The following is a 26,130-nucleotide window of genomic DNA, read 5'->3' as shown; positions in this document are numbered from 1 at the left end:
TACTTACATTGAAATGCACATAACCACTGTATAATGACAATCGCACTCAATTAAATGACATCATTTTCATTGGGATTTGAGAAGATTAACATGGAATGTTGCTGCTCAGTTAATTCCTCATAAGTTGTTACTTTATTTCAAGTTATTATCTATAGTATTTTGATCAATTGAAACGATGAATCCATCCACTATAGGTTGGCTGTTCCATCGTCGCTGGGATTTTGCATTTCTTCTTCCTGGCCTCGTTTTCCTGGATGTGTTTGGAGGGCGTTCAGTTGTACCTGATGATGGTGGAAGTTTTCGAGAGTGAACATTCAAGGAAGAAGTACTACTATGTATCTGGATACCTTCTCCCAGCCATTGTGGTGGGTGTCTCTGCTGCTATCGACTACAGGAGCTACGGGACAAAGAAAGCGTACGTAAAAATAAAAAAATTCCGCTATTGTGTTCTCTAAAAAACTGTCTTAGTCCATTTAGTCCGTGTGTATACGCAGCCCTGTGACTAAGAAATATATTTTCTGTCGTTGCTTTTGTCTGTACCTGGGACCCCTTCCTGGAATGGACTGATCCATTTTTTATGTAATTTTAAAGAGCCTGACAGACGCAACACTGTGGTTTCTAGGGGGGCATGGCAACATTAATGCCTTTCTGTTCAAAGACCCTCCTGCGACCTCTTGTTTTTAAATGCTCTCTTAAAGAGAGGAGTGCTGTCTGGAAAAAGGCTTTTACATAGATTAATGATAGTATTTTAGCTAAGCTTCAGGGTTGAGGCTAGAGTCCTCACTTTTGTCTTGTGTAACCATGTAACTGCAACGTGGGACTTTGTTTTTAGATGGCTTTTTTAGGTGGCTTTTCCATTGATTATTGACAATAAACTAACTGCCATGTGTTAACAGGGGCAGGGTACGTTTTTGTCCTCATATTTCATGCCCGTGCATTAATATTTGGCCTAAGGAGGCTGTTGATAGACTGGGTTTAGTTGTTCCTCTTACGTGTGTGTTGTTGTTTTACGGATTCCTAATATTTGTTTTATCTTCCATCGTAGTTGCTGGCTAAGAGTGGACAATCACTTCATATGGAGCTTTTTAGGACCTGTCACCTTCATCATCATGGTAAGTTAGTTCTTTTCCTGAGAGGCAGAGGGAGAGAGATAGGAAAAGAGAGAGAGAAAAATGTTCCTCAGTGATTGGCCACACTGATACAGTATGTTCATAGTTACTCGCAATTGTCTCTATCAAGGACCGATGAGATGTACAACAACCACAGTGTGAAAAGACATAAGGTCAAATAGTATCTTTGAATTTTTTTTGGTTGTTGTTGTGAAACCCAACGTTTCCTGCTCAAATCCATTTGTTGAACAAAGAGGACACAAAATACAAAACATTTCAGTTCTTTTCATGCCTCCATGCTGTAGTATTAGTAGTATTTATTGGGATTCAGAATTAACCACTTCCTGGGGTCCAAACAGGAAACTAAACACAACAAATAATATACATAATATAATAGTCATAATATACATAATACACATAATATACACTAGATAATATCCTGCCTCTGCCCCACGCTTCAGAAACAAGAGATGGCTCCTGCCCTTTATTCCGTTGCAGCTCGCACACGCCAAGGATTCGTGCAAGGTCACCCACCTACATAATACAATAAATAATACAGTGCAAAATACAATACAAAATATATAAAACAAGTCTGTGTCTTCACAGTCCCCATGGTGCCATAAGGTGTTATTTTATCTGCTAGCATGAGTTTCCTTTGGTGGCAGATAGTTTGATGTAGTCATGGCTCTATGTAATACTGTGCATTTCCCTAGCCTGTGTTCTGGACCTGGGGACTGTGAAGAGACCTCGGAATGCATGTCTTGTGTTGTACTGATAAGGGAAAGGGGGATACCTAGTCAGTTGTACAACTGAATGCCTTCAACTGAAATACGTCTTCCGCATTTAACCCAACCCCTCTGAATCAGAGAGGTGCAGACGTCTTCGGCACCTGGGGAACAATGGGTTAACTACCTTGCTCAGGGGCAGAACGACAGATTTTTACCTTGTCAGCTCGGGAATTTGATCCAGCAACAGTGGCCGAACTGTGTGCTAACTGCTTGAACAAACAGTTCAGTACCTTTGCACAAAGACCGTTAGTGATGCAGTCAATCTCTCCTCAACGTTGTGCCGAGAGAGATTGACATGCATGTTCCCTGACATTCACCCTCTGTGTACATCTAAGTGCAATATGTGCTGCTCTGTTCTGGATCAACTGCAATTTACCTGTCCCTCTTTGTATGGCTACACAACTGGGCAATAGTCCAGGTGCGACTAAACTAGAGCCTGTGGGACCTGTCTGGTTGACTGAGATGTGAAGAAAGCAGAGCAATGCCTTATCATGGACAGACCTCTTCCCGTTTTAGCAACCTTTGTCTATATGTTTTGACCGTGAGTCTGTAAGTCCTTACAAAAAAAACATCACCGACCAGGTGAATCCAGGGGAATGCTATGATTCCTTATTGATATCCCTTTTTAAATCAACTTCAATCTGTGTAGATGAAGGGGAGGAAACCGGTTAAAGAAGGATTCTTAAGCTTTGAGACATGGATTGTTTATGTGTGCCATTCAGAGAGTGAATGGGCAAGACAAAATATTAAAGTGCCTTTGAACGGGGTATGGTAGTAGCTGCCAGGCGCACCGGTTTGAGTGTGTCAAGAACTGCAATGCTGCTGGGTTATTCACACCTTTTCAAACAGTTTCCTGTGTGTGTCAAGAATGTTCCACCATCCAAAGGACATCCAGCCAACTTGACATAACTGTGGGAAGTATTGGAGTCACCATGGGAAGAATTTCGACACCTTGTATGCCCTGACGAATTGAGGCTGTTCTGAGAGCAAATGTTCCTACTGTTTTGTTCACTCAATGTATGTGCTGTTCAAGCGTTATTTACTGGTCATGACATTATTATCTCCAACTCGATCAATGGAGGTTCGATGGCTCCCAGGGAAGAGGCCCGGGGGAGTATTATTTTCCCATTTGGAAAAAAAAGAAATAAGAAATTGCTGGTGGCATTCATCGGATGTCAGAGCCCTTTTGACTGTCTATTGTTTTGGCCTCTTTCACATCAGGTGAATGGTAACAGTCTCCAAACTGTCTCCTGTGAAGAGGGAGGAAGAGCAATATTTGCTCAGCGCTGTGTTCATTATCGGGCGTAATGGCTGGATTTACAGACGCGCTGATCTCCCTGAGTGAGAACACAGCTGCCAGAAGGAGGGCTTCCTCTTTGCCGCATCTTATTGCGGTGCTTTGTTGCTTTATGACAACGGCTGTCCAGCCAGGCTTTGTAACACACGAACGACTTACCCGTTCAGTGGAGAAATATAATACAATTCCCTTAAATTGCAAATTAAAAGGGGGTGTGTCAAATATTTATCCCCGTGTCAGCAAATGCTCTGCCAACTGCGTGAGATAGTTATTCTCTAAATTGGACATGTTTTTTTTTTCTTATTCTCTTTGGTTTCAGAATTATTTGCATGAAAAAATGTGTTGGCTGTTGAGATGATAATCCGGAATCTGGGTCCCAGTGACCTGCATGATAAAACGGTGACCCTGACAAAACTGATATATTGTTGCAGTGCTAATGTCGGACAGGAATGAGGATTTGCAGTTCTAGCGGAGGGAGGTATCGTAATGCTGCTTTTTTACTTTTTGCAGAAATTGACAACAAACGGTGAAGCACAAGGGTAGGGGATCTCAAGGGAATGTGTGGGAGCAAGGTTTTCCACAACCTGCGACCCTGGTTCCTCAACAAATTGGCTTTGTCCTTGTCAATGAGATAGGAGAGAGGAAGACACAGACAGACAAAAAAAGCATCCAATCTCACATTCAGTGGCTAGCTGCAGCAGCCACAGCTCCTGTCTTCGAACACCATACTCTCCCGCTGTGTAACTTTTGGTCTAACCCGAGTTGGTCAGGCTCAGTGAAAAGCACTCACAAAAATGTTGTTTTTCCTCTTCCTCCCTAGTTTTTTTTTACTCCCCCCACCTCCCTGAAAGCCGTCTTAAAGCCCAGACTTGAAGTGAAGCTTGAAGAAGCACTCTGTTCAGCCCTGTTCTCAGGCAAGAGGTTAGTTGGCCCTGTCTCCGGGCACAGAGGGTATTAGCTCCATGAAGAAGGAACATGGAAGTAATGAGTGGTGGGGGGAAACCATTAGTATGCCTGAGATGCTTTAACAGCAAGACTTTGGATCATGACACGTCGCAAGCAGTTCCTATCATCCGGACAGCTCCATCTGCACCTTTAATATTTCATCCCCAGTTCACAAGGAGTTCAGGGTTGTAGCACACACTCGACACATACCCGCTCAGGAAAAAGCTTTCTCCTCGGTCCCAGTGTGGCAGAGATGCTTCTGCTTGGCTAGCGGTGATGATTCAGAGCAGAGAGAGAGAGGCCCAGGCCTAGTAGCTTGCAGGCTGCCACTCTCACTAGGTAGACTGGGCCCTGGGGAAGGCAGAGAAAGCATGTTGGTGGGGGTAGTGAACATGTGCTATGCTAGCTAGGGTCCTTTAAAGTACTGTTGTCTCCGTCCTCTGTCTCATTGGATCCATGTCACCACTCCAGGGTGTGTGAAAGGCATTTCCAAGTGCCCGACTCATGCAAGCGAAGTGACAAAAATGATTTGTTTGATGGCGGCATAAACAAAACGCTGCATCACTATGAAAGTCCATGATATAAAGGAGCTGCTCCATTTATGTTTTTTTTTCTCGCCTTCGCTTGTTATGCTCTGCTTATTGTTCTGTGACTCCACTGGTTGATTAGGTGGGGGAGGGGGAGATATTGATCACCTAGCTACTCCTTTCATAGCAGAGTGCAGTAGAGCGCAAGGGGAGCGTGAATGAACAGCCAGACATGTCCAGTACATTATGGAGCTCACAAAGCTCCTCCATTCGTCTCATTCCTTCACATTGGTGTTTTCACGCTCTTTTTCTCTTTCATTTGCTCTTGCAGCATTCAGAAGATAACCTGAGACAATTGAGCTTTGTTCATGTTCAACTAAGTAAACTATTTAAAATTAATATAGTTAAATCACCCCTCACCAGAATTTCTGTCATTTCTGAAATCAAGATGTGGAAGGTTAATATTAGTGGAACAAACATGTTTTGTTGTTGGTTGTTTGTTTGTTTCTATAATTTATTAGCAGTCTTTCTACATTCGTCCAGGGTTCACACAGAGTGCTTGAAGTACTTGAATTTGGAGCTCAGAAAATCAAGTGATGGAATACCTTGAAAATCTGACATTTCCTCTATTTTGTCCTTGAATAGTCCTTGAAATTATTGGAGCTGATTTATATGCTCGGACTGCTCAATATAATTATCCAGAAATGTTATTTCTGATCAATTGTTGTGAGAGGGAGACACGTTTGTTTGTTTCCGTCGTTTCAATTGACATGGATTGCGCTCGTCTGTTAATTATTTTGCGGTAAAACCATGTGCAGTTATTGTGAGGACGACAATGTTGGCTTCAACTTGGCTTTCCATACAAAGCGTTCCAATACAAAGTGAAACATTTTGGGGGTTGAGATTTCTCATTTCAAAACCATGACACAAACCCCTAGAACATCTCAAATGGCGAGGGTGAGCATAATGCTACTGCTTAGCCTACGTGGACAGGCGTTATCAGTGTGCTTGTATCGCCAACACCTCTACGGGTAGGCATTACAAATCATCACGCATGCAATCTATTTAGTCAGGCAATGTCCATATTATCCTGTCATACTTAGAATGTCATCATAATTTGAATGCAAATGCATAGTGCCATTAGGAAGAACTATAAAATGCATTAGTTGTAATGTATACTTTTATGACACTTTTTGCATGCTTTTGGGCGAGAGTTTTTTTCTATACTTTTAAATATAAAATCGAGGCCCTTGAAAATGGCAATTTAGTGCTTGAAGAATATCTTGAAAGTCCTTGAATTTGACTTGCCAATGTCTGTACGAACCCTGATTATAACATACAATATCATTCAAAAGTTTGGGGTCACTTGTCCTTGTGTTTGAAAGAAAAGCAACATTTTTGTCCATTAAATAACATCAAATTGATCAAAAATACCGTGTAGACATTGTGAATGTTGTAAATGACTATTGTAATTGGAAACGGCTTGTTTGAGAAACAGACTCCTCACAATTCCTCAACTGGCAGTTTCATTAAATAGTACCTGCAAAACACCAGTCTCAACGTCAACAGTGAAGAGGTGACTCCGGGATGCTGGCCTTCTAGGCAGAGTTGGAAAAAAAAGCCATATTTCAGACTCGCCAATACAAATTAAATATTAATGGGCAAAAGAACACAGACACTGGACAGAAGAACTCTGCCTAGAAGGCCAGCATCAAGTCGCCTCTTCACTGTTGATGTTGAGACTGGTGTTTTGCGGGTACTATTTAAAGAAGCTGCCAGTTAAGGACTTGTGAGGTATCTGTTTCTCAAACTAGACACTCTAATGTACTTGTCATCTTGCTCAGTTGTTCACCGGGGCCTTCCACTCCTCTTTCTATTCTGGTTAGTGCCAGTTTGCGCTGTTCTGTGAAGGGAGTAGTACACAGCGTTGTACGAGATCTTCAGTTTCTTGGCAATTTCTCGCATGGAATAGCCTTCATTTCTCAGAACAAGAATAGACTGATGAGTTTCAGAAGAAAGGTCTTTGTTTCGAGCCATTTTGAGCCTGTAATCGAACCCACAAATGCTGATGCTCCAGATTTTCAACTAGTCTAAAGAAGGACAGTTTTATTGCTTCTTTAATCAGTACAACAGTTTTCAGCTGTGCTAACATAATTGCAAAAGGGTTTTGTAATGATCAATTAGCCTTTTAAAATGATGAACTTGGATTAGCTAACACAATGTGCCATTGGAACACAGGGGTGATGGTTGCTGATAATTGGCCTCTGTACTCCTATGTAGATAGTCCATAAAAAAACATGCTGTTTCCCGCTACAATAATTATTTACAACATTAACAATGTCTACACTGTATTTCTGATCAGTTTGATGTTATTTTAATGAACAAAACATTTGATTTTCTTTCAAACACAAGGAAATCTGAGTGACCCCAAACGTTTGAACGGTAGTGTAGACAGTAGGCTATGCGTATGTGCGTGCGTTCAAGAGTCAGAGACCCGGTTCTGTCTCAGAATAGATAGTTTTAGGAGTAAATAATTTGGAGCTGCTCCTGATTGGCCCATGCAGCTCCCTCTTTGTGTCTCTAAATCATGGTATTGATATATTTGTAAGGGCTGAAAGATACAGCACACAGTATACCACTCTGAACTTGATATGTACCACTGGCTTTCTTAGGATTTCATCTGGTATTAAAACAAGGAAGTGAAAGTGATGGGAATCTCTCCCTCCCTGCCTGTCTGTCTATTTTCCTGCACAGGAATTGAAGAAATATACTGCGTACCATATAGCGTTTTATAGTTGCCAGACTGTAGCTGTGTTTTTTGGCTGGACTGCGATGGATTTTAATGCATGTTCATGGTCTTATTGATATAGAATGACACAACATTTGGCGCCAGTCTGCTTGTCTGAGTCTTGCAGGACGATAGATGTCTATTACATTAGGGCAGTGGATGAGAGAAGCTCGGGAAGGCACTCCTATTTTAATAGTTATAGACAAATTAACAGTTTTTTCTCCTTCACCATGCCATTAATCTCCATCAATTAACAAAGCCATTACTCTGTTTTGACAGCTCAATCTCATCTTCCTGGTCATCACCATGTACAAAATGGGGAAGCACTCCACTACTCTGAAACCAGACTCCAGCAGATTGGAGAACATCAAGTAAGTAGAGATTCTGGGTAAATGCACATTTTCCAATATTCTTGGCAATAAACAGATATTTCCACAAACCCATAAAGACAATAGTACTGTATGGCATGGTAAAAATGTTCTATGTACTGTAGAGGTAATGTTTTTGATACGTCGAATTTGTGTCCTTGTCGGTAGCATTAATGTATCTATATCTGGTACACATTTAAATCGTCCATACAGAAAATTGACCAGAGGAATTCCAATTGATCTCCAGGGAGATCATATTTTACACAGAGACTGGTGGTTTCGGGTGGGGGATTATGGCATGACCGTCCTGCAATGATGACAACGTTTACTCTGTGAATGGTCTTTAGTCTTTGTTGTATTCCTCTGTGTCAGCGACCACTGGATTGTGTTGGCATGGCACAAACCATTCGTAAGCTTCTGGCTCATTGTATACGCTGTTAGGGCTTCAGGGTGGGGTGAGTGGAAGCACTGTCATGTGATTCCCATGGGACAACAAAGACAATTTGAGTCCTAGAAAAGAAGTCCACCCTCCCTTAACTCCACTCCCTCCCCATACCTTAACGAGTGTGGTTTTCTCAGTCACCTCTGCATTTGCTACGTGTTTTGCTTTGGGGAAAGTAAATGTTTTCCAAAGTCTTGATTGTTTATCATTGACAAAAAAAAACTATATATTGTGCTTGAAATAAGTGAGCAGAATACAGGGGCTCCTGAAAGACATGGGCATTTTGGTTTGTTGGTTAGGGAGTGTCGTTTCCGATGCCATGGCTTGGTTGCATAGCCTAACCCTAACCAATTCACACCATGACATTACAACATCATCTCAGCTCCATCCCACTGTGTGTAGGAACATTGAGGCATTTATTTTTAGTGGTCTAATTACTACTATTATAAATGTCAAAAAACACTACCATAAGTAGTGCCAATAGACATCCAGTTCACCTCTGCAATGTTTAATGAAATGCATTAGGTGATTATGTGTTTTAAATGTGCACATTTGCTCACATTCTATTTCTGCATGTGTTCTATTCACGTTGCAGTTGAATCACTAGTGGATATTGTCTTTTTGGTGCATAATGAAACTACACCGCATAACGTGTTTCCTCCAAGCAATATTTGTACAAGTATTACTGTATTTTCTGTTGTCTTCTTGTGGTCTTCTGTTGTCTGCACCAATCCTCAAGGACTTTGGTTAGTCAACCACATAGATGGGAATCAGCATAGCACCAGTGTCATTGCATGTTGCATGTCAAAGGGAAAGCTAATCTGCAGCGTCTCTCGTTTCTCTTCCTGTTGCGTTTCTTCTTTTCTCTCTGTCCTGTCTTCCACACCAGTAATTATCGCGTTTGTGACGGCTACTATAATACCGATTTGCCTGGGTAAGCTTTCACCATACATTTCCCCCAAATTGTCTTCATCGCAGAGCGGACATAGTGATATAAACACAAATTGAACGGCACGCAAGTGGTTTGAACTGACCAGTTTGCACATTTTGTAATTTCATCAACAGCCAAATACACACACAGACTCTCGCTACTTGTTAGCCTCTTAATTTCATTCCCTCGTAATTTTCCTAAAATCAAAGGTGAAGATCTCTGCCTCAAAATGCCAACTAACCACGCTGTGATGCGTCTGATCTAATTTGTGTTTCTCTTTCCCGCTTATCATGCTCTCTAGCTATGAAGATAATAAACCATTTATCAAGTAAGGACATTAGCCTCAGAAGTCTGAGACTGTTCTTCAGCCTGTAGTTGATTTTTCTCACCATTCTGCCTCTCTCTCTCTCTCTCTCTCTCTCTCTCTCTCTCTCTCTCTCTCTCTCTCTCTCTCTTTCTCTCTGTGATCACTCCAAGGTGCTCCTCATTTTCTTTCCTTACTGTTCACATCCCCATGTCTCTTCGCCCATCCGTCCGTCTTGTCTTTATCCAGTTTGCTGTTGTGTGTCTTCACCTGTGAAGGTGTTTGAAGGCTCCATAGGACCTTCACACAACCGGCTCCAGGCTTTCCTATAGAAATAATAAATATATTAAAGACTTGTTGAAAGAGAGACAAAACGCAGGTAATATTTTTTATCGAGATTGATTCCCCCCTCCCCAGATATGATATGATACCAAAAGAACAGTATCTGTAGTCAAGCTCGCGTGTCCCATAAACATTGTGTGAATGTGGTCTGAGTTTTTGGACTCCTTGGCTGAATCTGCCGGTGTAGATGTCCAGTCTGTCCACCTGTCATGGTCTAGCTAGCACAGATTGATCGTTATTCCAAGAGAACACAATATCCCCCTCACTCTGGATTTCCTTTAAAAAAAATGTATTTGTTTGTTCAGATCCTGGGTCCTGGGGGCGTTTGCACTGCTTTGCCTGATGGGACTGACGTGGTCGTTCGGCTTGTTCTTTATCAACGAGTCCTCTGTGGTGATGGCCTACCTCTTCACAATATTCAACACCTTCCAAGGAATGTTCATCTTCATTTTCCACTGCCTTCTCCAGAAAAAAGTATGTTTGCTTCCTTTATAAGTTTGTACTATAATGTTGCACAAACACTACGTGAGACTGAATCAATTGTCACATTAAACAATTGAGGGGTGAGTGGGGTAAGTTGAGCCAAAGGTTTGGTTGAGTCACCCTTTGTTTCTAGGAGACCATACACAAAATTAATCAGGTAACCAAATATTTAGGAAGAGGTCATCATTTCATGGAGTCGGTAAAAGAACAAACCAAAGAAAAGTCAAATGTATTTATTGTGTTATGAGTTTCATGATAATTGTATCTAAACAAAAGTTTGAAGATTGTTTTGTATATCAGTTGGGTTCTCTATAAGCTACAATATGAGGTCCTAAACCTAGCATGAAAGTGCATCCTTGTACCTGTGTGGGCTAATAAAGTCAACATTTTGCCTTGGGGCAAATTGAGATAATGGCCACAATATCCCATACAAATTATTATTACATTTTGTCAGTTTTATCCATAATATGCATAGTATTTGTGCAATGTGTCATGCATATGAACTCAAGATTTTTGTTACAGAGCAGACATCATCATGCACCGTAAACAAGCAGGGGTCTAGCCCCCCTTGAGGTTCTTGAGAAGCCAAGGAAGTGAGAGAAGGGAAGAAGTCCATTTGAACAGCAGCAAGTGATGAAATATAGTCTGAATGACATTGAAGAGGTACATTGACAAAAAAGAAAACAAACATGTACCTGTCCGAAAGAGAGTCTATAACAGAGCAGCAGAGGTGCGCAACTTCTTATCTGATGAAATGAAGGTTGAGCTTGCTACCGATATCAATAATCTTGCAGACCAGTTTCATGGGCTTAGTAGCCTCAAATGTAGAGAACTTGCCTACGAATTAGCACATCGAAACAACATCCATGTCCCAGACAACTGGTCAATAAATGGAAGGGTAAGTCATATTGAAGACAGAGATCTATATCTGAATGTAGGCATACATTTAAGATATACAATATACCAAACCCCCATTCCTTGAATTCAACTTTGACCTACCAGCACCATTACCCACACCCCAAGGCGGCTCAACTTACCAAATTCCTATGCTCAATTTACCCCATACTGAGACCACTATTTTTGGACAAGCTATGTTTTCAAAACTGTTGTGTTTACATTAATTCTGTCTAATTTCAAGGATACAGGGAAAGTATTCAGACCCCTTGACTTTTTCCAAATTGTGTTAGGTTACAGGCTTATTCTAAAATGGATTAAAAAAAATACATTCTCATCAATCTAAACACAATACCCCATAATGACAAAGCAAAATCAGGTTTTTAGAATTTTTTGCTAATTCCCAAAAAATTTAAATTACACATTTACATAAGTATTCAGACCCTTTACTCAGTACTTTGCAGAAGTACCTTCGGCAGCGGTTACAGCCTCGAGTCTTCTTGGGTATGACGCTACAAGTTTGGCACACCTGTATTTGGGGAGGTTCTCCCATTCTTCACTACAGATCCTCTCAAGCTCTGTCAGGTTGGATGGGGAGAGTTGCTGCACAGCTATTTTCAGGTATTTCCAGAGATGTCAGATTGGGTTCATGTCTGGGCTTTCGCTGCAGAGATGGTTGTCCTTCTAGAAGGTTCTCTAGAGCTCTGTCAGAGTGACCATCGGCTTATTGGACACCTCCCTGACCAAGGCCCTTCTCTGCCGATTGCTCAGTTTGGCAAGGTGGCCAGCTCTAGGAAGAGTATTGGTGGTTCCAAACATTTAAGAATGATGGAGGCCACTGTGTTCTTGGGGACCTTCAATGCTGCAGAAATGTTTTGGTACCCTTCCCCAGATCTGTGCCTCGACACAATCCTGCCTTGGAGCTGTATGGACAATTCCTTTGACCTCATGGCTTGGTTTTTGCTCTGACTCACACTGTCAACTGTGGGACCTTATATAGAGAGGCGTGTGCCTTTCCAAATAATGTCCAATCAATTGAATTTACCACAGGGTGACTCCAATCAAGATGTATAAACATCTCACGGATGATCAATGGAAACAGGATTCACCTACTTATCTAAATAACATATTTCTGTTTTACATTTTTAATAAAAATTGTAAAACCTTTTTAATAAAAAAAACAGACTAAAGTCATAATGTAACAAAATGAAATATAGAAAAAGTCTAGGGGTGTGAATACTTTCCGAAGGCACTGTACTTAGATATCTTATTATCTTATATGTTATAGAATATTATCTTCCCCTAGACGTAGTGATGTGAATGTAAAAAAATGTCTTAACATACTCCACTCTCCGCTAAACATATTTCAATGTAGTTTTGAGCATAATGAACCATCCTTTGTTCATGACTCCTGTATTTGTATTTTATTTGAGTTTACAAATATATAGGATAACAGACAATGTAGGCTTAGCATAGCCTCTGCTTTCAGACTTGGCTCACGTTGTTCTCAAAAGCCTGGGGAAGGTTATGTTGGAAGAATATGAGTGGAGTGTTGATTGCCATCAGATGCTGGCTGATTTGCTATGAATATACTTTTCTTTTTAAACAACCACCCTTTCAATCCCTCTTCAGAAACAAAATGTATCCAGAGTAAGCTAATGTATGGTCCAAGCATTGCTAGCATGTTATCTTTTAGAGAATTAACATTCAGAAATAATTTCTATTAAATGTTTTATGTAATTTTGTTGTAATGACAAAATCTAGATAATTTTGGGGTGAAAATATTTCGCAGTTTGGTTTTGAATATCTGCCTGTTTGAATGTGCCTATTTCAATTGTTGAGGGGGACAAATGGCTTGGATATATCATCCAGCATCTTTTAGCTGACAAAAACTTCCTCAGGCTTTCGAATGGTACAGTATATTCCAAGGGCTTTCGGGACTAGGTTTACAGTGCTTTCAGAAGGTATTCATACCGCTTGACTTATTCCACATGTGGTTGTGTTACAGCCTGAATTAAAAATGTATTAAATAGATTTTTTACCCACAAATCTACACACAATACCGCAATGTTTTTAGATATGTTTGCACATTTATTGAACATTTAATACAGAAATATCTCATTTAGATAAGTATTCACACCCTTAAGTTAATACATGTTACAATCACCTTGGGCAGCGATTACAGCTGTGAGTCTTTCTGGGTAAGTCGCTAAGAGCAATGCACACCTGGATTGTGCAATATTTACACATCATTCTTTAAAAAATTATTCAAGCTCTGTCAAGCAGGTTGTTGATCATTGCTAGACAGCCATTTTCAAGTCTTTCCATAGATTTTCAAACCAATATAGCCCTTTCCTGCAGTCAAATGACCGAGTGGCCTCATGGGTTGAATGTTATTAATATTTTTCATAATTACTAAACATATATTTTTAAACGCTGAAAATCCGGTGTTTCTATGGCAAACAGTTGTGTTATATTTCAGTCTTCTGTGATCTATTTAAAGTGTATTTCTGGGATGCAAAATCAACATAGAATACATTTCAACTCTATATCTGGCATGGTACAGGTGTCTTCTTTTTTAAAAACCCATAACCATGTGTGTGAGGTGTATAAATTTGTTTCAAACTAGATTTGCTTCAGACTTACCAAGAAACACTCGGTGTGACCATGATTTAGCCCACTGCAGTAAAAGATTAAGTCAAAACTGTAACTAGACCACTCAGGAACATTCAATGGCATCTTGGTTATTAACTCCAGTGTATATTTGGCCTTGTGTTATAGGTTATTGTTCTGCTGAAAGGTGAATTTGTCTCCCAGTGTCTGTTGGAAAGCAGACTGAACCAGGTTTTCCTCTGGGATTTTTCCTATGCTTAGTACTATTCTGTTATTTTTTTATCCAGTAAAAACTCCCTAGTCCTTGCCGATGACAAGCATACCCATAACATGATGCAGCCACCACCATGCTTGAAAATATGAAGAGTGTTACTCAGTGATGTGTTGTGTTGGATTTTCCCCAAGCATAACGCTTTGAATTAAGGACATGAAGTTGCCAGATTTTTTGCAGTTTTACTTTAGTGTCTTATTGTAAACAGGATAAATGTTTTGGAACATGTTTATTCTGTACAGACTTCCTTCTTTTCACTCTGTGAATTAGGTTAGTATTGTGGAGAAACTACAATGTTGCTGATCCATCCTCAGTTTTCTCCTATCACAGCCATTACATGACCAATTAGACTGTTACCAACCCTTAGTAAGCTTTTGGAAAGAAATGTGTTTGACCAGATACAATGCCTATTTACAGTAAACAAATTGACCACATACTTTCAGCACGCTTATAGGGAAGTACATTCAACAAGCACAGCACAAATGACTTGGCTGAGGGAAATTGATTATAAACAGATTGTGGAGGCTGTTATGTTAGACTTTAGTGCGGCTTTTGACATTATCAATCATAGTCTGCTGCTGGAAAAAAATATGTGTTGTGGCTTTACACCCCCTGCCATATTGTCTATAAAGATTTACCTGTCTAACAGAACACAGAAGGTGTTCTTTAATGGAAGCCTCTCCAACATAATCCAGGTAGAATCAGGAATTCCTCAGGGCAGCCGTTTAGGCCCCTTTCTACTTTACTAATGACATGCCATGGGCTTTGAGTAAAGCCAGTGTGTCTATGTATGCAGATGACTAAACACTATACACATCAGCTACTACAGCAACTGAAATGACTGCAATACTTAACAAATAGCTGCAGTTAGTTTCAGAATGGGTGGCAAGGAATAAGTTCTAAATATTTCAAAACTAAAAGCATTGTATTTGGGGAAAATCATTCACTAAACCCTAAACCTCAACTACATCTTGGAATGAATAATGTGTAAATTAAGCAAGTTGAGATGAATAAGCTCTTGGAGTACCCCTGGATTGTAAACTGTCATGGTCAAAACATATTAATACAACAGAAGCTAAGATGGGGAGAAGTCTGTCCATAATTTTACATCAGGTAACTGATGCAAGAAGTAGAATCAGATTTTGAAAAACAGGTAAAGTACACCTTATGGAACAGCGTGGACTGTGAAGAGACACAAACAAAAGTACAGACACCCATACGCAAACAACCTAAAGCACACGCACTCTACACACACGTACATTGTAATATTGTTGTATGATGGTATTGTAGATATGTATTGGTGTAATAATGTTGTATGTTGTACTGTTTTATCTTTGTTTTATATGTAAAGTAAGTGGCTTAATGTGTTTGGACCCTAGTGACTGAGTGTGTTGATACACCAATCCAAGCGTAATTAATAACTTCACCATACTCAAAGGCATTTTCTATATCTGATTTTTACATGTTTTACCCATCTAACATTAGGTGCCCTTCTTTGCGAGGCATTAAAAAATATCCCTGGTCTTTGTGGTTGAATCTCTTTGAAATTCACTGCTTGACTGAGTGACCTTACAATTATCTGTATGTGGGGTACAGACATGTGGCAGTCATTTAAAATAATGTTAAGCACTATTATTGCACACAGAGTGAGTTCAAGCAACTTATTATGTCACTTTTTAAGCAAATGTTTACTCCTGAACTTATTCAGGCTTTCCATAACAAAAGGGGTTGAACACTTTTTTTTATTTTTATGAATTTATAAATCATAATTCCACTTTGACATCATGGGGTATTGTGTGTAGGCTAGTGACACAAAATCTCAATTTAATATATTTTAAATTCAGGCTGTAACAAAGCAAAATATGGAAAAAGTAAAGGGGCGTGAAAACTTTCTGAAAGCACTGTAAGCACAAACAAAAGGTACACACCAAATAAACATAGCCACTGACTTAGCGCCCCCTTCTTTTTGCTTCCACAGGTCCGTAAAGAGTACATCAAATGTTTCCGCCACACATATTGCTGTGGTGGCTTACCAACTGAGAGCTCACACAGCTCAACAAAGACCTCCACCACAAGGACAAGTGCACGCTACTCCTCGGGCACACAGGTACTATACCAGGGATTCTGATCTTTATGTCAGGGTAGATTGGCATAAACCCAGTTTACCGCAAAGTATCACCTATAATAGTTAACTAGGAGAGTCTCCAATGACTTCTGAATCCATTGAATCCATCAGTAAACGTTATATTTTTCAAGACTGCTGGCCAATGTAATTGTACCAGAAACACAGACCGTAGTTAAACAGTGACATGTATACTTTAAATTAAGCTAACTGTTTCACGCAGTATCTACTGTATTGCATGTGCACCTTTATCCACTCTACCCCTTAGCACTCGCTTTATCTCTTTTCTCACTAACGCCACTGTGCATGGAACTATTTGTGCTATTTGAGAGCATTGCAGTCACTTTTACCCTTTGAAAAACAAGAATGCAAATACCATTTTATGTTAATTCCTTTGTTGTTCCTTTGCTATTGAACCACTTTTTTTAATAAATGTTTTGATAGCAGACAATGCTCTAACCACTGTCACAGTGGCAATAGAAAGACAAACCGTCACAAGACATTCCCCTCTTAATGGCTCATTAAACTTATGGAGCACCCGCCTATTACATCCACTACTTTTGACAGGAAGTATAAAAGTAGTCACTCAAAGCCTGAGTTAATATAATGTGTGGAGGCCAGACGTTGCACTTGTTGCACTTTGTGTGAAGGGTCGGTTCGCCGATGCAGGAACGCTACATACAGCAAACATAATGAAAGTTGATCTCAACAGTGAACAGGCTTCTTTAAGTCCTAATAACTGTCCCTTATTAATCTGACAGAGCCGTATCAGGAGAATGTGGAATGACACCGTAAGAAAGCAATCTGAGTCCTCCTTTATCTCAGGTGACATCAACAGCACCTCCACCCTTAACCAAGGTCAGTCACACACCTCATCTCTTCTTCACACACCATTCACCATCATCGAGACATAAAATACATTTTCAAGTACCAATGATTTCATACAGAGGGGCTAACATCCTGAGAAATTGTAGTGAATGGTTTGGGCTTGATAAGATTTGCGGCACTGTGCTAAAAGGGATAGCAAGGATAGTCTCCCTGTTCTGTTCTGCCAACTGAGGATTACAGAAATCCTTCCTCAAATACTTTGTGCTGTCATTTTGGGCAGTAATGTCGAACACGAATTGGGGCAGCCACTGTACTGTTTGTCCTAAGTCCAAAGTTCACGTGGCTCAGTCCATTAAAAAAAGAAGAGGAAGAAGAAGAAGGAAATGCCAACAAACTCTAAATAAAGTTTTGTTTTTATTTTTAAACCTATGTTTGCTTGACACGCAGGGGCACATTTTTTGGTCGGTATGTAAGGGGACCTCTGCTATTTCAAGGATTCAGGAGGGAGGAAAACAACCTTGTCATTTATTATTTAGCCAGAGCACAAGTATGATGATGAGAAGATGTTCAACTCTGGGTGACCCTGAGTGCTTAGTGTGTTGTTCAGCCTTTACGGCTCGGCATGGCTCTAAAATGGCTTTCCAAGTATGCAAGGAAAGAGGTTAGCATGAGGTAGTCTGACTTCCCCCTCCCAAACTCCTCCTTATTATTTTTCACACTTCAATTTCCTTGAGGTAAAATGTTACGAACAGTAGTTTGAATTTCATCTTGTCAATCTTTTTCTGTCCCGATAAGCTGTATATTAGATGTTAAGGTTATATTTATCTATCATGCTCCAGTGTACTACCCTAGTTACACTTGAGTACACTGTCCTGAGGATGGCCCGCTCTTCAGAAACCACTCCTTGTCATTATAACATCCTCAGAGAATACCCTACAAGAGTGATGGGGTTCTCTAGTACACAGCTTATAAAAATGTGACTAGAAATGTCTCGATTTTTAAACGTGATGCAAGAAATCCATTATAACATTATAATCGGGGTGAATTGAGTATTTGAAGAAAAGATCTGACATTGTAAAGTATTGGCATCCAGGTGAAGTTAGTGTTAGTGTGATATTTTACTAAGAATACAAGGGTGTGGTCATTTGTTGTGTACACGTTTCAAGCAATTGCATCATAGGACTTCAACTTAAAACTGTGGCCTAGCAGGAGCAATGGACAAAAAAAGCGTTGCCATGCAGAAAATACCTGATAATGCATTTTTAACAATTCATTAATATCCACAGCAATAGAAGGCTAAATGAGAGGATAGTTTTTTCACCAGTTACCTTTCTTGTCAAATAACAAAAACACAAAAAGGCTGACTTTATAATTTTGTTCTGTTGTTACATTGCTTCTCATTTACATAGCAGATTGTAGTAGAATTAGAATGAGGTGAACAAAAGTGCCTTTTGTGGTAGTGACTGTTTAGATGTTCTATATCCCCTCTGTATCCTAATCCTTGCTTCCACAAAATGCCTGTACACTTTGCTCAAGTGACATCTAGAGATAATATTAATATCCTGTCCTCCCAAAAAAATTCCAAAATTCAATATTTACTCTGAAAATAATAGCCCAGTTTTAGATGTACTTGACATTTTGTTCCATAAATCACCCCAAAAAGCACTCATTGTACCAATGCCAAAAACTGATCTGTCTTCTTCTGTCTTACCGCCTCCAGGAATGACGGGCAATTATCTTCTAACAAACCCTCTTCTTCGACCACAAGGCACTAACAACCCTTATAACACCTTACTGGCTGAAACAGTCGTATGTAACGCTCCCAGGGCTCCAGTGTTTAACTCTCCAGGTGTGCTTACTTAACACTTCTTGACGTACAGTTAACTTCTTCTTCTCTCTTCATTTTTTATACTTTGACTAGTTTTTTTATGAGTTATTGTGGCCTTATCAAGATCAGAACATTATCGAGTATCAACTTCCAATCTGGATCTCAGCAGGATCCCCAAATGGGTAACAGACATCGGTTGCTGAAATCGGTGTTGTAAGAAAGCACCGTGTGTATGACTTGGTTTGTGATTTATTAAGAGACCTCTGGTGTGCAGTTTCACATTTAGATCTTTTAAAGTTTCTCTTGAATGAGATAAAGTGATTCAGTGTACTGCCATGTACTGCCATGAAAAGACAGTATGAACATTGTCATAGCCTTTCAAACTGTACTCTGAAATTGCAGGATTATTGAGATTGATGATTTGTGATTTATTTATTTAGTGTTTTGTGGGTGAACCTACCCCTAAAACCGTATATATGTTGCAATACGGGCAAGCTGAAATATTCAGTTTGTGCTTGAATATTTGTGTATTCATGAATGTGACGCAAAGAACACAACAGATACCAATCCTGACAATCATCATTGGATGCTGTTTGATAAGCAAACAGTTAATTTACCTAAATGATCATGATATTTAAAATGTGTCCGTCCAGTATTTCAAATTGTGTGTAGGGATTATTATGGTACAATGCAATGATTTTTACATTTTTTAAAATTACAATTTAACATGACAATTTAAGTTAAAAAAAAAAAGGTTTTCGTTATCGATTTATGCTTTTTCCTTAAGCTTTTAAAAAATGATTTTCTGCTATTTATTTATTTTGTGTTTTGGAGTGAACTTACCCCTTACACCGTATACGTTACAATACAGGCAAGCTGAAATATTCAGTTTGTACTTGAATATTTGTGTATTCATGAATGTGACACACCATGATTTAGATCAACATTTGATTTTGATCAATGATATGTTTTTCAGGTATAAACAGATACTAGTTCTGACAACTGTCACTAGACACTGTTTGATAAACAAACAGTTCATTTAGCAAAATGATCATGAGATATTACGTGTTAGTCCAGTATTTCAATTTGTGTGCAGGGATTATTATGTTACAATGCAATGCAATGCAATTTTTAAAAAATACATTTTTAATTACATTGTATATTTTGTCATGTTTTTTTGCTTTCTCCTTACGCTTCCCTCTAGTGACCTACAGAGAGACAAGTATGGGAGTAAAACTTAACTTTGCCTATCAAATGTAAATTTATTTAAGCATGCTTATTAAAAACAACAACTCCCTGGTACATCAATGGTCATTGGCATTTACTCAGTGGGCAAGTGGTTCACAAACTATACCAACCAAATTATATTCCACCAATAGGAAAATACTACTTTCCAATATTGCATTCCTTTGGGATCCAACAGCTATCTAAGACAGCTGAGAAATAATGGTTTTGTTATACCTCAGATACTCTTCTTCTTTCTCTTGGATGTGTATAAGTAGTTTGTGATCTGCAGACATCAACTGTAGCTTTGTTACTGGGGTGGCAAAGAATATTTCCTGGGTGAATTGAGAGAAGAGAGGCTTCCTACGTGAATGTCGTTCCCTGTGGCACTCAGCATTCTGTGTCCAGTTACATTCCCCTCACATCTCTCCCCTATTCTCCAGACATCACCTGTGTGGGGAAAATTGTTCTCCTAGTGAGGCATAAACAAAATGTACAAACGTCATGGTAGCAGCTGTAATCCTTTTTTTTTGTTGTCTTCTTTCACTCTTTCCTTTCTTGTCATTTCTCTCCTCTCATCTCCGCTAAACTCTGTGATGTCTGTTTTACATGTCGGTGTGTCTGGAACACAGGAGGTTGGTGGCACCTTAATTGGGGAGGACGGGCTCGTGGTAATGGCTGGGGTGGAATGGTATCAAATACATCAAATACATGGTTTGATGCCATTCCATTTGCTCCGTTCCAGCCATTATTATAAGCCGTCCTCCCCTCAGCAGCCTCCACTGGTCTGCAAAAATGGTCTATCCCCTTATCTGAACAACAGCATGTCACCATAAAATACCCATTCCTCTTAATCTCTCTCTTCTATCTGCGGCAGGAATTTATAGAAATGTTTTTCGCAATTTCTTTCTGTGCCAAAGCCGTGTTAGCCACGGCAGATACACAACCTCTCTCTCCAATCACACCCCACTAATATTTATTCTATCGCCGCCTGATTTCCATGGCCCTGTGCATACAGAAATTCATAACATGACTGCATCTGACCTTCCCAGCTGTGTTTTTCTTGGTCTGTTCTTGTAGAGACCGGGCGTACACTGGGGACTGTCATTTTGACTGATGTGAACCGCAGGGCTGCCGGCTAACTCTGACCTTGCCTGAGAGAAAATACAAAAAAAACACAACTCAGACACCACTCAATTAAACAAATACAGCCAAAATAAATTACAATTATTAAAACAATTTAAATAAAAATTGGTGGCATTTAATCTTTAAAAAAAGCTTTGATTGCTTGTTAATCAAATTTGCTGAACCCTTGCTCTAACTAAGTTGCTATGTTTTAATTTTTTTCCTTTCAGTGATTCTTCATGTTACAATAAATCATTTTACTTTCTTTTGTACATCAGCTACTCTTAGGCCAGATAGCCTGAACAGACAAACATGATGTGAGTTGTCCAAAGTGAGTCTCTCCACCTGCTGTCTGTCGTGATGTCGGATGGTGCTTGTGGGCCCTGAAGTGAGAAAGATGGCTGTCCGTGTTGACCATGACTCTCCTTTCTGTATACATTCATATTTTCCCATTATTTTTCCCTGTCACCTCCAACAAAGAGTTGCTAGACAACTTCTTGTCTATGTCGTAGCTTGCCCATTTGTGGCTACATACCAAGGCCCGGTTTTCTGATAGTGATGGAACTTAGGCTTACGAGTGTTTTAACGATGCATCTTTCCTACAACGGACGAAAATGTAACATGCATTTCCCAAAACACCACGCAGAGAGAATGTTCGCTAAGTGCATCGTTGAGGCATTTGTCGAAACTGAAAAGATCGAGAGAAAAAAAAGGAAGCACTGCTCTCAGATCAGCGTTCCTCCCTTTCAAAACATACCTTAACATTAGAATTATTCCACAATACTGACGAGGGATCAGTTCCTAGAGAGATATTATCACCTATGACTGTAAATATTGAGGTGGCTTATTCTAATGCTTACCCTATAATAATGCACTAAATCAAGATTTTTCACATCATTGCGCACGTTACACATCATGAAATATATTGAGGCAAAAATTACAGACAGTATCGTACAAATAGCTAAATAAAACTCAATTGAATTAACATGAAAATGTATTTAAATGTCATTCAAATATATAGATCTATGTAGCCTATACTGTATTTATCTTTTAATACAGTTCTCAGTTTTCATTTGAAGCGTCTTTATATCATTTGCTTGTTAGCCAAAGAAATGGGCAACTTTGTATTTGTCGTCACTGTCACGTCGTTCTGAAGCATTCAGCGGTCACAGAAAGACAGATAAACATCTTGATTTTGTGTTTAGCTGAGACCTTCTGTGTATAAAGTGACACGGAAGGGGGGAAAACAATCTAACGATGTACTTAGCTATTCTACAAGTGGTCTGAAGCAGTCGTTAAATACCAAACGTTTTCAAGATCATCTTTAGTGACGATGGTTTTGGGAAACAGCTCAGAGATTTACCTATGCTCATACAAAGGTTTTAATGATGAACGTAGCCTTAAGATGCTTTTGGGAAACCGGGCCCTGTACATTTACCTCTGACATGTGTGTTGTGATCTTCATGATTTCTTTACGTTTTTTAATGTTGTTTGGGATCACTTCTGTCCCTTTGTTACTAGAGAGTCAAAGGCAGAATATTTTAGTGAATTGGAAAGGCTTTTAGAGAAAGTATTAGTTCATGATATACAAACATTTTCCAAATTACCCCATAACTGAGAATGTAAAATTATTGTTCTTATTTATTATTATTGTGTATATGCATACATACACATTCTCCTTACAGATTGTCTAATTAGTAACATGGTACAGCTGAATCGTAGTCTTGTGCCAAATTATCTCCAGCGTCCTGAACAGCATTAAACCACTTTTCTCATTTTTTTCATATTGCTTTCAGAAGAATGGTTGTGACTAATTTAAATCCCCTCATATGTTTTCTCATTCCAGGACACTCACACACACTGAACCATCCCAGGGACACCAGTGCAATGGATACTCTACCGCTAAATGGTAACTTTAACAATAGCTACTCGCTTCGCAACGGGGATTACGGCAACAGTGTGCAGGTGGTGGACTGTGGACTCAGCCTGGATGACGCAGCCTTTGAAAAAATGCTAATATCGGAGCTGGTGCACAATAACCTCCGGGCTTGCAACAAGAGCCACAACCACCATGTGGAGCGGGGGGCTCCTCTTCCTCCATCGTCCAAGAAGGTGCACGTGGTGGGCGGGAGCAGCAGCGAAGATGACGTCATCGTGGCTGACACCTCATCTTTGGTGCACGGCCACAATATCAACACACCGGTGGGCCTGGGCATAGAGCTGCACCACCGGGAGCTGGAGGCCCCGCTCATCCCCCAGCGGACTCACTCACTTCTGTACCAGCCGCAGAAGAGAGTGAAGACCACTGAGGGGGGCTTGGAGAGCTACGTCAGCCAGCTCACGACCAACGAGCACGGGGACAGCCTACAGTCCCCAAACAGAGACTCTTTGTACACTAGTATGCCCACCCTAAGGGACTCTCCATACCCCGAGAGCAGCCCTGATGCGGAGGAGCTGGAGGACCTCTCGAGCCCCTCTAAGAGGAGCGAGAACGAGGACGTTTACTACAAGAGCATGCCTAACTTAGGAGCAGGACACCAGCTCCAAGCGTACTACCAGATAAGTAGAGGAAACAGTGACGGCTACATCATCCCTATTACTAAAGAGGGCTGCATCCCTGAAGGAGATGTACGGGAAGGACAGATGCAGTTAGTGACAAGCCTTTAAAATATATTTAAATCATCGTCCCCTGTCCGCAGTCCCGACATCCTCGAGGACAAACAGTACTGTACTCTGAGAGATGCCGGGGAAGTTTTTTTCAAAGAGCCTTAGAGCCCCCAACATGCACGCACACACACACACACACACACACACACACACACACACACACACACACACACACACACACACACACACACACACACACTCAGTCACTCCTCTCCCCCCAGACTCGCCACACCCCATCCTCCTCACAAACCAACAGACTTAAGTGCACCGCGATGGCAGTGCGACATTACCCCGATCGCTGGAGTGGAGTTTTAAACAGACTGTATATAAAATGCAGAGTTCAATTTAAGACACATGCCATTTCTGTATTTAATTATTCTGCTGCTGTTGCATTTTAAAAAAGGATATAAAAAAACTATTTAAAAAATGTTATCGGCCAATCCAGTTCAGCAGTTTTTTCTGGCCAAAGGTTGTACATACACTCCCACCATCCTTGTCAAGCCTGTTTCGTATTACATACAAAATGAAGCTCTCGGACCAGGATAAGGACTTATTTGTTTGATGGTGTTCCTGATCAGACTATTAATTAGGAATATAAGGTCCTGGATCCTAGAGTTGTCCCCATCACCGTGAAGGTTGGATTAACCACTAGCAATCAAGCCCCAGGCCTTATATTTTCTCGATTGAGCTGTTGTCAAGGGAAATGGCAAAATTAATATATATTTTGCTAGTGTAAAATAAAATTCATGGAAACCCGTAAATATAAAGAAACCTTTTAATTGAAAATGTAACATTTGAAGAGAATATTGTGTAAAAGTTGCACATATGTTATAAAATGTGTTTATAGTTCTTACACATCATTCATTATCGTATGTTTGAACAAAAAAAGCAGATGAAAACAAAATAAGTCTACAAAGAACAAGGTTAATGCATACTAATTTTTTCCACTTGTGAAGTGTTTTTCCATACTGAATTCATATACAGTATGTTGTCCATTTGAAATTTATATGATTTTATATTGCTAAAAGGTCGTTATTTTAGTAAAGTGGGAATACAACAGTGCCCTATGAAAGTCATGCAATACCATTTTCTGGGGGGTGAATTTGATTTAAATAATCTAATTGGATAAACAATCATGACATAGAAATGGGCCACTCAAGACGAACATCCACTCGAGATAAAACATTTACCATAACATTTTTATTCATTATACATGTATTTCTTCTGCCTGGGTATGGACATTTATTTATTGAAATATTTTCAAAAGATTATACATTGGAAAATGTAATATTTTCCAGCACTGGTATACATAGTCCTTCTTTTTATGTAAACATGATATTAAGGGGCCCATCAATAAAGACAAATGTAAAGTTCAACACTTGTTTAACAAATAAATAAATGTGAGATTTTTTTGTAAAATGACAGTTTTATTAATGTTTTGTGTTTTTGTACCATTGGAGAAGTTTTAGGCTTGATTATTTTGCTATGGACAAAATACACTTTTGACTCAAGTCATGAGTACATCCCAAGCACCTTGGAAGGTTATCAGTGATATATTTTCAGAGGGATTGCTTTGCTTTTGTTTTCTATCAAAGACTTTGCCTATTAGTCAAGCTCATTTCACCTTATGTGTTGATAAGCCAAATCTTTCCATGTGATTCAATTATGAGAAACTCAGGTAGGAAAATTACATTGTAAATGTTCCTCTGTGTGGTTGTAACACTCCAATAAAAGTTCGAAAATTACACCGGTTCATAACATTGTCCGATTAGTATATTATTGAGCACTTCACCAGACACCATTAAAATCTAGGTGATGCAATTCTGTAACTAATAATATGTAAGTGGAAATGAGTCTGATGCTTTACAAGGGTCGCTGTTATAGTTGGAGGCGGTTTGGAGAAATACAGTAATCACAGTAAATATGTCTTATTTATGACACATATTTGCACCAATTAATGCCCACTCCCGCTGAGGACAAAAGTCAGTCCTTGGTTAATGCCTCAGGTATTGCTAATTTATGACACATTCTAATAGTGTAAATAAGCCACTGGTTAGAGCAGGATGACAGCTCACTGCAGGGAATCTGGAAATTACATTGTTTATCATTTGCCATTGAAGGAAATGACTCAGGATCTGCACCGCCAAGACGCTCTCACTGTCAGAGGAAGTTCACATTAAAGGGACAGTTCACCCAAATTACAAATTAATGACTTCAATTTCGGGGAACTATAC

At 39.7% G+C, this 26,130-nt stretch overlaps 1 protein-coding gene across 12 annotated transcripts in view; it reads left to right on the top strand.

Annotated features, from left to right (window-relative positions):
• Positions 1-25,654, top strand: part of adgrl2a (adhesion G protein-coupled receptor L2a) — a 187,851-nt gene extending 162,197 nt beyond the window's left edge. For 3 of the 12 annotated variants that reach the window (XM_035774596.2, XM_052523436.1, XM_035774608.2), the window contains 11 exons: positions 195-415; positions 1,046-1,112; positions 7,734-7,825; positions 9,154-9,198; positions 9,497-9,523; positions 10,147-10,315; positions 16,081-16,209; positions 16,986-17,082; positions 18,773-18,901; positions 20,085-20,102; positions 23,076-25,654. In XM_035774596.2, the coding sequence (XP_035630489.1) occupies positions 195-415; positions 1,046-1,112; positions 7,734-7,825; positions 9,154-9,198; positions 9,497-9,523; positions 10,147-10,315; positions 16,081-16,209; positions 16,986-17,082; positions 18,773-18,901; positions 20,085-20,102; positions 23,076-23,896 (1,815 nt within the window). In that variant the 3' untranslated portion in view covers positions 23,897-25,654. Of the gene's footprint in view, positions 1-194; positions 416-1,045; positions 1,113-7,733; positions 7,826-9,153; positions 9,199-9,496; positions 9,524-10,146; positions 10,316-16,080; positions 16,210-16,985; positions 17,083-18,772; positions 18,902-20,084; positions 20,103-21,507; positions 21,618-23,075 lie in introns of all 12 variants that reach the window. The other 9 variants (XM_052523438.1, XM_052523435.1, XM_035774606.2 and 6 more) reach the window with 7 other exon arrangements.
• Positions 25,655-26,130: the final 476 nt, after the last annotated feature.

This window comes from Oncorhynchus keta, chromosome 8 (assembly GCF_023373465.1).
Source record: "Oncorhynchus keta strain PuntledgeMale-10-30-2019 chromosome 8, Oket_V2, whole genome shotgun sequence".
Taxonomy (NCBI): Eukaryota; Metazoa; Chordata; class Actinopteri; order Salmoniformes; family Salmonidae; genus Oncorhynchus; species Oncorhynchus keta.
Note: the sequence above shows the minus strand (reverse complement) of the source record. Positions and strands in the feature narration are given on the sequence as shown.